We start from the raw sequence: 13,439 nt of genomic DNA, 5'->3' as shown, positions 1-13,439 counted from the left end.
CAATATTTTTGTACTCTAAGGTCTATAACTTGGTTAAAGGGCATAAAAGTAGAATAGGAAAGCCTACTGAATTATCTATAGGAAATAGGTTGCATAGAGAAAAGACAAGTTTCCAAACCATACATGGTAACTACATTTGTATCTAGTTGATTTTTAGGTAAACAATGGCCTTTCAGGGAATTAACTGCCTGCTCTGAAAAACCAGAGGCATAGTATTAGTAAGTAAATCAATATCAAAAGCAGATCCAATAGTGATTGCATTCCTACATTTGATGCATATGGACTATAAAGAAGAAAATAAAAATGAGACCCATCAAAAGAGAAAAACTCAAGAGCTTTTCATTAAAAATAAAAACAAAGCATTTATATAGAAGTATTTCAAAATTTATTTGTAAATGTAGTTAAAAGACTATATAAAAGATTTATCATTTTCTTTTGCCCAAGTTTGTACCCCGGATTATGTAGAGCTTAAAATCTAAAAAATGCCAAAGCTTCCCCAAACCTGATCTGAGAATTACATAAGAATTAGCTGCTTAAAGAGACAAGCATGTAGCATCCAAAGCTCTTGCAAGCGTGAGACTATCAAATGATTCCCTCCTTTTTCATCAGACTAACGTTGCTGTAATTATGCTTCCAATAACATGTGAAACCAATGAGGAAAATAGTGTAAAATTCCACTGGTAGTAGAAATTTAATATGAGCTTAGCAAGCAGCTCCTGCGAACACCCATAAATAATGACGGAAAAACTGGTCATCCTCAATTGTTCAGCTGAGTAGGTGGGCAATTTGAAGTCAAGGTAAAACAGCAAGGGTAAACAAAGTAGCATCAAGGAAAAGCATCAAGTGAGGTCCTTCAAGGTCAGTTGACAAAGGACAGATGTAAGTAAATATTTCTCACACATCCTGGAAGAAAAAGAAAACAAAAATTAGTATAAGCAGCAAAACAAAATTCAGAGCCTTTGTTAAGTACAAAATGAAGTTCCTTCAAAGAATGCTCTTTACTCTCTTGGGCTTAAATGCCCATTTTTTAATGATTTGTCCCAGTGACACGTTTTAATTTTCAAGTCCCATTGCATTGGATTCACAAAATAGTCTCTGTCAACAAAGTAATGGCTTGTTGAGTGACAGCTCATCAGCTGTGTTCTTGGAGATAGGTTAACATGGGTCAGGAATAAGAGTGTTCACAAATACTGTCACCCACCTCCATGGTTACAGCAAGGACAGGACAAACACTGTGAAGCAGAACAATTTAAATGGAAATGTATGGATTAGAATGGACTTGTATTATGCAGCAGAAAGGTGACTTCTAAGGGGTACCTCGAGGAAGGGAGATAGACCAGAGGGAGATAGACTAAATGAGTCCCCTCCACCCCTCACCCTGTGCAAAGGGTCAAGAAGCCTCCATCAAGCCTCCCAGAATGCTGGGCAATGTTACACTTGGGATTCAGACTATTGCTGTTCTAACATTCTGGGAAATTTAAATCTCAGGTTGCCTCACAGATTCATGGCAAATGCACAACCGCCCTTGAAAACACCAGATTTAGGGTTCCCACAGCATTTCAAAGGGTCTCACCTACTGGTATCAGAGAAAAGAGAAATTGAAGTGATTCTTTCAAAGTGTTACCCGAGTTACATCATGAAAAGTAGTAGAGGAGACTAGAAAACCAAAAGTTTTTTTTTTTTTTTAAGATTTTATTTATTTATTCATGAGAGATACAGAGAGAGAGAGAAGCAGAGACACAGGCAGAGGGAGAAGCAGGCTCCATGAAGGGAGCCTGATGTGGGACTCGATCCCGGGACTCCAGGATCACGCCCTGGGCCGAAGGCAGGCGCCACACCGATGAGCCACCCAAGGATCCTCACCAAAAGTTTTTTAATGTAAAGATAATTTTAAATTATCAAAGAATATATAAATGTATTTATATATTTATACATATTTTTATATATGCATTTATATATTTATATATGTATACACACACAGAGATTAAGGAATATGAGACAAATGTGATTTAAATTTTAAAAGACTGAAAGATAAATATCAATCTAATTTGTCTACCTAAAATACACTTATCAAAGGCCTACTCCTTAAGTGTTTATATGATGTCCCAAGAAACAAGTTTTTCTCTCTTTGGCTTTCATCATTGTTTTGTTGTATTTTCTGTCTTCCTCCTTTTCTTCTTCTTCAGCTTTGTACAGATTCCAGTAGTTCCTCCAAGCCCCATCTGTGAATTCTCGTTCATTCCTAGGGGAGCTCCGGTGTCATTTATCAACTTCCAAATAAATGACACAGCCTAAATATATTATGCATACTAAACTTTTGTCCACTTGTTATTTACAAAACATGTTCAGGATAAAATCTTCATATATGGCTTCTCTTCTTTGTTCTGGATGGTGTCCTTTGATGAACAGATGTTTCATTTTAATGTATATTTATTGTTTCTTTTTGGTTTATACTTTGGGTCTTACAAAATCCACCCTAGTTCACGGTTATAAATAGTCTATTTTCTTCTAAAATTTGAAAAGTCCTCTTTTCTATTTACAAGCCTTAATCCACCTCCTGTTGATTGGTTATGATTTCATGCAGGTACTCAGCTGTCCCAATAGCATTTGTTGAAGAGGACACTTTCCTCCAATGATGTGCTTTGCCTTCTGTCATATGTCAGAATTCCAGAAATGGTTGGCTGGGTCTGCCTATGCCTATTCCAGACTGTATTAAATGTTCAAGTCCCCACACTTACTTCTTTATTTTTAGTAGTGAATTGGTTATTCCCGGTTCTTTGCTTTGATTAGAATTTAATTAAATCTATAGATTATGACAGGTCATTCCGATCCTTATCCATTAACAAAGTATAACTTCATACATTTATTCCTTAAGGTATTTCTTTAAAAATTGAGGGGGATCCCTGGGTGGCTCAGCGGTTTAGCACCTGCCTTCGGCTCAGGGCATGATCGTGGAGTTCCGGGATCGAGTCCTGCATCGGGCTCCCTGCATGGAGCCTGCTTCTCCCTCTGTCTGTGTCTCTGCCTCTCTCTCTCCCTCTCTCTTTCTCTCTCTCTGCGTCTCTCATGAATAAATAAATAAAATCTTTTTAAAAATGTACAGATTTTTTAAAGGTTGCATTGCCTTCTTGGTTTTATCTTTTTATTAATTTTCTGTTTATTTGCAATGTATAGACATGACGTTTTTATATATTGATCCCATATCTACCAACATTGTTGTCCTCTTATTCTAATAACATAAAATCAATTCTTTTGGATTTTTCTGAGTAGATAATTGTATCATCTGTGATTTATAAATGTTTCTTTTCCTTTCAACCCTTGCATATGATTTAAAGGAAAAGCTTTTGATGTATTTCTATTACAGATTTTTTGCTCCCTTTATTAGCTAAAGAAATATCCTTTCCATTTCTCCTTTCCTAGCAGCTTTTACCACAAATGAGTATTGAAATTTATCAAATGTTTTCTCTGTATCTACTGAGATGATCATATGGTGTTTCTCCTATAATTTATGAGGTAAATCATCTCAGTTTGCTTTGTTTTGTTTACTCATTTGTGATAAATCAAGCTTGCATCAGGGATAAGTCCAATTTGATAAGGATATATTATGCTTTTTAAAGAAATTCATTATTGAATCTGTCAAAATTTTGTGATTTTTTTGAATCTGTTTATGAGTGAGCCTATATCCATATTTCTTCGTATAGTCTTTGTGTGAACTTGATTCAAGTTATATTCACTTGCTTAATCCTTTGGGAGAATATCTTCTTTTTTCATTTATCTGGAAAAATTTCTAGACATTTAGAATTATCTGGTTTTTTTTTAATATTTAGTAGAGCTTTTCTGCAATATGTCTCAGCCTAGTTTATATTTTAAGAAAAGACAGTGACAAATTAATTTAGATAGCGTTTGTATCATTTTGAATTCCCACCAACGACGTGTGAACAGCCCTCCCCACAGTCTTGCCAACAGAGCATATTGCCAATCTTTTGTTCTTTTGCCAAAATAATAGATGGAAATGGTATTTTGATTTAGTTCTTAATTTGTGTACCTTTTATTGTGATGAATTCATTGAGTGCTTTAATTCCAAAGATTATGTTTCTTTATTCCTTGAAGTTCTATTTTGTTCTTTTTCAAATCTTCTTGGTCGTCTTTGTCTCTTGTTTTTGCTCATTGTTTAAAATCCAATATTTATTCCATCAAATGTCTTATATATAGCTATTTTAAATTCAGTATATCAAATCATTTGGTTCTAAATCTTTGTTGTTTCACCAACCCTCAATCACAGCCACCTGTTTCCTTGTGCTTGTGCTAAGTTCCAATCACTGTCTTATGTTTGGGGTATATCAGTGAACAAAACAATCAAGGGCCCTAACTGATGCAACATGGAACACACATTACCACAGGAAGAGACTAAGAGTAAACAGTAAATAATAGATAAAAGCAAATAATGTTAGAAAGGTATGTTAGAAGTTGCATAGTGCCATAGGAAAAAGAAATAGAGCCCAGAAAAAGGATGACTAGACCCCAGGGATGAAGGCACAAATAGCAGCATTAAATATGGCAAAGGAAACTTCACTGAGGTGGAATCCAAGAAAATGCTTAGAGAATAAACCATATAGAGATGAGTATAGAGGGAGCAGCTGGGCAAGGGCTATAAGGTTAAAGTAGTCAGTTCTTTAAGTTTTCAAAAAGCAGCAAGAAAGCTAGTGTGGCTGGCAGGAATAAAGAAGAAGGGCAGTGCTAGGAGAGCTCCAGAAGGATAAAGTGGGCTCTAGGTCAGGAAACACGTGGTAGGCTACTGTACAGATTTCAGCTTTTAATCCATGTGATTTAGAGAGTGATGGGGGCCACTAGAAGATTTTAAGCAGGGAGGTAACAGGATCTGGCTTCTGTGTCAAAGCGATCACTCTCATATTGAGAATAGGTTGTAGGTGGTTAAGTGTAGAAGCAAGGAAACCATCTAGGAGACTATTTCAAGAATCTAGACGGGCACTAATAGAAGTTGGAAGCAGGATAGTAGTGGTGGAGGTAGTGAGAAGATGCTGCTTTGTACCTATTTGGAGAAGTCAAGAAGATTTGCTGACGGGTCAAATGTGAGAGATGTGAGATGGGTTATATCAATATATGAAAGGAAAAAGCACAGATGGAGCACTCCAGATAGAAGGGATCCAAGGTTAACTTTTAGACATGGTAAGGTTGAAATGTCCATTAGACATGCAAGTAGAGATACTGAGTGGATAAATGGATATGCAAGTCTGGAGTCAAAGAAGAGGTCAAGGCTGGAATTAGAAATGTGGGTGTTTTAAGCATATAAGTGGTATTTAAATTCATGAGAATGAATGAGGTCCCAAGGTGTTAAATGAACATAAAGTTCAGAAGGTGATCCTACGTGGATCTCTGAGGTGCTCCAATGTGGAGAAGACAGCAAGATGCAGGGGATTCAAAAGGAGAATGGAAAGGAGTAACCACTGAGATTGGTGGAAACCCAGGAGAGTATAATGCCCCAAAGCCAAGTAAACAGTTTCAGAGAGGAGGGAGTGAATCATTGTGACAAGTGATACTTTTGATAGGTCAAAAGATGAAGACTGAAAATAACCACTGGACTATGTAATATGGACATTATTGTTAGCGACCGTGACAAGCGCATTATGGTTAGACTGCTAAAGTCTAAATCAGGATTTAAATGAGCCTATGAGAAACAGAAGAAAGAAATTACAGACAGCTAAAGGACAGATATCTCTTGAAGTTTTGCTTGAAAGGGGAACAGAGAAACAGGACAATAGCAATAGGAAGAGGAATATCAATACAATTTATATTTTTACCATATGCTGATGGGAATTTTCTAGCTCAGATGAACATTTGACGGTTCACGACAGAGGGGAGTAGGGTTAGAACAAAGTCTGCAAAGACTTTGTTAGAACAAAGAGGTAAAGATGTCTGAAGGGAGGTGCAGGTGGGGGCCTGAGGAAGCTCTCACCTTTCTGTCACTGCTTCTTTCAGTAAGGGAAGAGCTGATAACCACTCTGGACTTGGACAAGACTGTCCTACTAAGGAAACTTTAATATCCCTCACTCATATCATGGGAAAATGATGTTCCTTTCTTTTTATCCATGAAGAATCTAAGCAGAGATTTACAGCCCATTTCCATAAGGCCTCTACATCTCACTTCCCTAAGACCTACCAATAGTCAGTGGTGAACCAGATTTCCAAATCCTCATTCCCTTAACAGCAGTCCATGTGATGTTCACTTACTCTCTCCCACATCTTCCCCTCAATCCCAGAAAATTTTCTAAGTACTTTCTAACTTTCAAGAGTTGGTAAGTAGAGGAGAAAATGTGCAGAGTTTCCAAGTCCCGTCCAAAATCCAAGTTTCAATCATGTCTCACAACTTATAAATTCCATGAACTTGAGTAATGTCTTCAAGTCACAATGCCCCATTTTCCACATGACTCCAAAACACATATTCTTATGAAGAAGTCAGTAATTTGTAAAATGTAACTCATGATGCAAAGATACTGTGTTTTGATTCTTTTCTCTCTCTTGCATGTTGTCCCTATTCTGAATGTATTCTGAATGCCATAGTGATACACATGAGTATATATCGTGGATACACATCCAGTATGATTCCTTGCAAATATGCCTACATTAATTATATATATATACATATTTTTGTGAAATCTATTCAATTTTAACTGCTAAACCCCTTTTAAGAAAACATGCATAAGACTTCCAACAGATTGTCTTCTCAAAAATTATCTTTTGTCCATCAAGTATTTATTAAAGGGTGATCTCTAGAATTTCCAGCAAGCACTTGGTTGTTTTGTTGTATTTTACCAGTTTAAAGACTTCTATCTGCTCCATTTTTTAGTAGGTACGTAGGCACTTGGGCTTCAATTAGATTATAAAACCCACTATAGTTAGTTTTGATTCTATACACATTGCAAAACCTGCAATCATATACATTCCAAAGATTCAGTGCTGGTTCAATGATATATTGTGCACGCAAAACACATTAAGCACATATTATAACACAAGTTGCAAGATTTTCTTCACAGAAATCCATAAGGACATTTCATTTCCAAAAAGGGCCTTTTGCTGTAGGGTTTTTTAAAAATCATTTTGTAGTGAAAAATTAAATACCGGTTTCTTTGATGTGCTAGTTTCACTGGAGGAATATATTGCTAGAGAATGCTTACTATTTTTATAACCATATTACACTTAAAATCTTCTTGAAAAAAAAATTTCATTTGTTTTTGTTGTAGGTCTGGGCAAGGGGTGATAAAAAAAAAAATCTTTATAGGCCAGGCAATCACACTGAGAACAAAGGGCAGGTGTCATTTTTTATTGTGATTGGCCAGCACTGAAACCAGGACTTTCTCCCTCTCTCTAGAAACTATTGTGGAATTTACAGTAATCACCCTGGCTGACCGCCCATCACACAGCTGAACAGCACACCAAAAAAATAATACCCTGGGAGAAGGCCACAGCATATTTTTTAAATTCTCATTGTTTTTACTCTTCAACTTTGAAAGATTTTTTTTTAAGAGAAAAGAAAAAACTCACCCAGCTGTTACCACTATTCATATTCCAGTGGCCTCCAAAGTGCTCCAAGCCACCTGGTTGACTTTTGCCTTGGAGCCGGTCCAGAAAAACATTATTTACCCTTTAAACAATGAAAAATGTGTATAAGTGGAAAGCTTGCTACAGGGCTGAGAGATTTTTTGAGAACCTAACATGCTGCATGAACTAACTCTGGGGATTGCTTTCCCCCCTCAGCTTAGAAGTAATCTATAGAAACTTCTTTTCACATTAACCAGATGACATGCTGTTCACAGCCCTTTGCTGGAACTGGTGCCAGTTGTGACTCCTACCAAAGGGGGCACAATTCTGAACTTCAGAGCTTCATTCCTTCATCTTCTACTAGTTTGGCAATAGCCTTGTTCCCCAGCAACCACCCCCCCACCCCTGCCCCAAGCCTTGCCATGTGTGAACTCCAGAGGCTGAGGAGAGGGAAGCTTCAGCAAGACCTAAAACATAAAGAGGAACCCAAAATAGCTCTGTGGCAAGTCATTACGATGGAGATGTCCCTCCCATGTGCCCTGTCCCCCACTGCCAGTCTTGCTAAAATCCCGTAAGTGAAAAGTAGAGGGAAATGGGAAGAGAGTATAAGAAATGGGAAACATCCAAAGAGGGAAACTCAAACTTTCAAAAGGAAGAATAATAAATAGATCTTTCCCTGATGTTTGGTCATACCTGCAGCAACCAATTTCAGAAATTAAGGTTAACACGTGTAAGGTAAAACCTTAAGGAGAGGCAAGAAAATGATTATAGTAAAGGTCAGAATAAGAGTTAACTGTAGGGTAGTGGTTATATTCTATTTCTGGAGCTGGCTACGTGGGTGTTCACTCTGTAATTAATCATTCTAAATATCTGTTTCGTGGACATTCCTGTGGGTTATATACTACAGCTTTTAAATTTTAAAAAGTAAATTAAAGGCAACACCATGCCCCAAGTTGCCTATGTGTGGTTAAATGGAGTCAGGGACGTGGAAGCTGGAGACTCAGCACTGTGATCTGTACCCTATGATGTCAACGGATTACTGAGGAACAGTGTCATTAAGACCATAAGCTTCTTGGCAGAAACACGGTGCCTCGTGCATAACAACAGCTCAGTATATGTTTATGGAAGGAAGGGGAGGCAGGACCCAGTCCCAGCCTCCTTTTTGATCGTGAAGATTGGCAGAAAGTGGCCGCAGTGGGTGGCTATAAGTCAGTGACTGAGAGATTTGGGAACTTTGAAGAAAAGGACTGCCGGGTGGCAAAGTCAGAGGCTGGGTTTGTTTTGTGCCTGTCTGTGCTTGTTCAGTGCCAGCTAAAATGCCAAGTGCATGTTGACCCAGATTGATCTCTGGCTTATTGGATTATTGTTTTCTCAATAACTTCTAGTCCCATAGACAGTAGTCACATCTGAGTGATTAGAAAGTTTCTTTCTCCCTTCATCATAAAATATACCTGAGTGCCATATTCTAGTCAGCCAGGTTTGCTGCAGAGTGTGATGTTTATGTCATCTTTTCTAGACCTCTCAGCATGCAGATAGAACAGTTTCTTACTCAGCCAGAGGCCTGAATATTAAGAAAAAAGCTGACCCTTAAAAACACAGTTACCCTACAATCCAGTAACTGCCCTCCTGGGTATTTACCCAAAGAATACAAAAAATGCTAATTCAAACATGCACCTCTATGTTTTTTTGTAGCATTTTTACAATAGTCAAACTATGGAAGCAGCCCAAGTATCCATCAATAGATAAATGGATAAATAAAAGGTGGAATGTGTGTGTGTATGTGTGTGCATGGAGTATCACCCAACCATAAAAAAGAATGAATCTTGCCATTTGCAGCAATGTGGATGGAGCCAAAGAGTAGAACACTAAGCGAAACAAGTCAGTCAGAGAAAGACAAATACCAGATGATTTCACTCATATGTAGAATTTAAGAAACAAAACAAATGAGCAGGGCGGGGGAAAGAGAGAGGTAAACTGAGAAACACAGTCTTACCTATAAAGAACAAACTGATGGTTGCCAGTGGGGAGGTAGGTGGAGGGATGGATGAAATAGGTGACGGGGATTAAAGACTACACTTATCATGAGGAAAAAGACAGAAAGCTGACCCGGATTCTCCTTAACCACACAACCAATGGTATTCTGGATTGCCCATAAACCTGGGATTGTTTTCATCCAGTCTTTTTGTCAGTTAGCAGAGATGGGCTTTCCTTCAACAGTGCTCATCCACCCCACATCCAAACCACTACAAGTCTAGAGTTGACTCTATCCACTAAGCACATCCTAAATTCTTTCCCCAATTCTTTTCATGGCCACCATTCTCGTCCAAATCACTATCTTCTCTCATCTTTTTACTTCCACATTAATATATAATTATAAAAGGGATCGTGCCTTGCTTCTACTTAAAACCCTATGATTTTCCATTAGTCTTTTAAATGCTTTATTTAAATTCAATTTAATTAACATATAATGTATTAATAATTTCAAAGGTAGAGTTCAGCCATTCATCAGTTTCATATAACACCAAGTGCTCATTACATCACATGTTCTCCTTAATGTCCATCACCCAGTTACCCCATCTCCCCCACTCCCCTCTAGCAACCCTCAGTTTTTTCCTAGAGTTAAGAGTCTCTTATGATTTCCCATTAGTCTTAGAATAAAATCACTGGCTTACAAAATCTTGTTATTTTCTGGCTCCCACTAACCTCATTTCATCTTACTCTCTTCCTTACCATCTATAATCCAATCACTTGAGACTCAGAAAATCCAACTCATTTCCACTTTAGGACCTTTGCATTTTTTCCTATAGTTTAATAATAAGGGACATCTAAGTTTATGTTTTGGACCTCAGTCTCTATGTGACTGTCTCTTGTCCTTTGATGTTACCTCTTCATGGAGAAACTATCACCTCCAATCTCTCCCCTCACAATACATATCATTGTCTGAAATACTCTTGTTGTTGACTTGTTGACTTCTGTTTTTTTCCAAATTGAAATTTCCATGGAGTCAGGGATATTCTCTGCCATTTTATGCCTATTCCCAGTGCCTAGAACAAAACCTTTATGGAGTGTGTCCTGATATGTAAAAAGTGAATAAATGATTCATCCAGGTGCATGGTCCCCACATCTGCCTGCTTCTGTGCCTGCAGCTACATCATGAAACCACCAATGGTGGTGAGTATAGGCTGGAAAACAGCCCAATGTCCACTGCTGTCAGTTTGTTCCCACGCTGTGAAGACAGATGGCTTGTCATGTACGCAGGTGGTATTATTCACTTTTGAGCGTCAGTTACTTAGAGGACAGCAGAGTGGGTTCAACCAGAGATCGTAGGTAGTAAAGAGTTTGAATTTTCAATAGGAATTGAGAAAAACAAAGAAAAGAGAAAGCACCAGCTCATGCTTTTGTTTACTAGTGTTAGAAAGTACATATATTTTATTACTGTCAAACCACTGCTCTGGATTTTCTTCTAAGGGTTAATATGGATAAAAACTATTATTTAAGAATAGGTCAAGTTTCTATAAATCAACTCAGTCAACTCGTTTTCAGCTCATAGTCCAGATCTTTTCAAACCCTTGACCTACATGCTTTGTCTTTTCTCTCTGAGGTTTCAACTTTCTTCTCTTACTCAGAAAGTTACCATGGGTCAGGTTCAGGTGCAGACAGGCTCAATCAGTACAGGATGCATTGAAAAGCTTGTGAGGAATTCCACAAGCTTTTATTATAAAAGTCAGAGCTGATTTTTCTGCTATGTCAACTTTTAAATAGTAGAAAGCATGCTGTCTTTTTAATTCTAATAAAATTATGTCCCTGATGATAATCTAATTTATGGCCCCTACACACACACACACACACACACACACACACACACAACTAGTGTTGCTGCCCTCAGCAGGAATGGTCACAGCTATTTTATTCATTAAAAGACTACTGAATATTTTCATATAACATGCAAAAACTCACTGTAAACGCTGAAGAACAATATAAACATACACTCTCCTCAAAAACTGAGAACATAAAATGTGTTTAAAAATTTGATCAGTTGTCTCAAAACTGGTTACTCAGGTTATTACCCAGAGAGATTTCCTCTTAGAATAAATTTGCATCTAAATTTAACTAGAGTCAATCAAAAGAAAAAATAAGGTGTAGAAAATAAATAGCCCCACCAATATTTAGGTATCCAAAATTATGAAAATAAACTTAAATAATGAGGCTCAAGTTTCCTACAACAAGAAATTAATCCTTTCCACCTCTAATCAAATAATTTGCATTTTCATTGGATGCCCATTGAAGATGAATTTCTTAGCAATAGGGCCTATTAATGTAACACACCGCACTATCTTTAAGATGCTTAAAGTTTTACAATCTAATCAATCCTCAGAAATCCAGAGAAATAACTGGCTACTACTAAAAACCAATGTTAAAGAAATGCATGATCAGGTTTTTTAGTAGGAAGAATTTTTAAAAAGAAAATGAGAAAAATCAATAAAAGAATAAACTATTTTATAACCTACTTTATTTTTTTAAAATAGGGAGCAGTAACTGTTATCAAAAAAAATAGCTTAACTAGTGTATCAGAGTTTTTGGTGTTTTCTTTTAATTGGAGAAAACCACATAAATTCACACTTGATATTTTAAAACTATTTTGGCTGGACTATGGAAGCAGAATAATCCAATCGAAAAAATATGAGTACCTATCTATAGTTCACAGCTCCAGCAGAATTTGGAGCTTCTTAGCACTCTGTAAAGTCTCAATTGCAAAATGAAATCACCACAACTAAAAAATACACATTAGCAACAGTAGGAAGGTTAAATGTATAAGCGAAGCCACTCAATTTCAAAAGAATTTGCTCTTTTAGATCATGAAAGCCTTTACATTAAACTCTTCTCCTGAGATCCTCACGATCACTGCAATAAACTCAGATAACCCTAGTGCCCCCAGGAAAATCCTGGAATAATAATACATATGGCAGGTTATTTGCACTGGCCCAACATCAATATATTTTATCAGGTCTCTTAATGTCTGTTATTTGGAATAAGAGAGTACCTATAATGTTAAAACTTGCTTAATGGTTCTATTTTAAGATATTTTTCCTAATACATTAATCAATATAAAATAGTTCTTGTCTGACCTTCCGTATTCAAGTATGAGTATCTCACCATCTATATGATTTCAATTATTCTAAAGTTGTCTACAAATAGTAAAAGATCATCTCAAAGTATTAAGATACTTTGTCCCATGGGGGGCAAATTAAGTATAACCTAAATAAACAAATAGTTTGACAGCAAGATTACATTTTCTAGTGTGAATTTATGCCACCTATCCAGAAAAACTGGATATTGTATGTGTATGTATGTAGCAGTTGGCATCCTCCCATCCGTACCATACCCCAATCACATAAAGATTAAAAAGGTAATATATATTCCAAAACCATACTTAATATATGACTATAGTGTTTTCTTAAAACATTCCAAAAACTTTATAGGTAATTGTTTTCATCAAGGATGCTTATTTTATTATTAGCTATTTATACCTCCTGTGTTCAGCTTGGTGGATTTTGGTTCTTGCTTCCTCCTGTTGCTGTTGGTTATATTCCAGTAATTCACTCTAAGAACAATAAGAGTTTTAAAATATGGCTTTCAATTAACATGGTTGTATAGAAGATACTCAAATCAATTACATATTTAACCTCAGCTGGTATAATATTTCATTTTTGAAACTTTTACTTAAGTACCATTTCCATGTGAAATTATTGCCTTACATAATTAGGTAGCAAAAATAATCGTGCCTTGGCCAAACAATAGCTCTGAGAGTATGAAATTGTAAGATTAAAAAGCCCATGTGCATACTCAAGATATTAGGCTTCATAGGTACAACATACACAGAG

The 13,439-nt window shown here is 36.7% G+C and overlaps 1 protein-coding gene across 7 annotated transcripts in view; it reads right to left on the bottom strand.

The window, feature by feature from the left end:
- Positions 1-362: 362 nt before the first annotated feature.
- Positions 363-13,439, bottom strand: part of EPSTI1 (epithelial stromal interaction 1) — a 92,102-nt gene continuing 79,025 nt past the window's right edge. For all 7 annotated transcript variants that reach the window (XM_072760604.1, XM_072760605.1, XM_072760599.1 and 4 more), the window contains 3 exons: positions 13,086-13,159; positions 7,561-7,660; positions 363-903 (listed from right to left, as the gene is read on the bottom strand). In XM_072760604.1, the coding sequence (XP_072616705.1) occupies positions 895-903; positions 7,561-7,660; positions 13,086-13,159 (183 nt within the window). In that variant the 3' untranslated portion in view covers positions 363-894. The remainder of the gene's footprint in view (positions 904-7,560; positions 7,661-13,085; positions 13,160-13,439) is intronic.

This window comes from Vulpes vulpes, chromosome 6 (genome assembly GCF_048418805.1).
Source record: "Vulpes vulpes isolate BD-2025 chromosome 6, VulVul3, whole genome shotgun sequence".
Classification (NCBI taxonomy): Eukaryota; Metazoa; Chordata; class Mammalia; order Carnivora; family Canidae; genus Vulpes; species Vulpes vulpes.
Note: the sequence above shows the minus strand (reverse complement) of the source record. Positions and strands in the feature narration are given on the sequence as shown.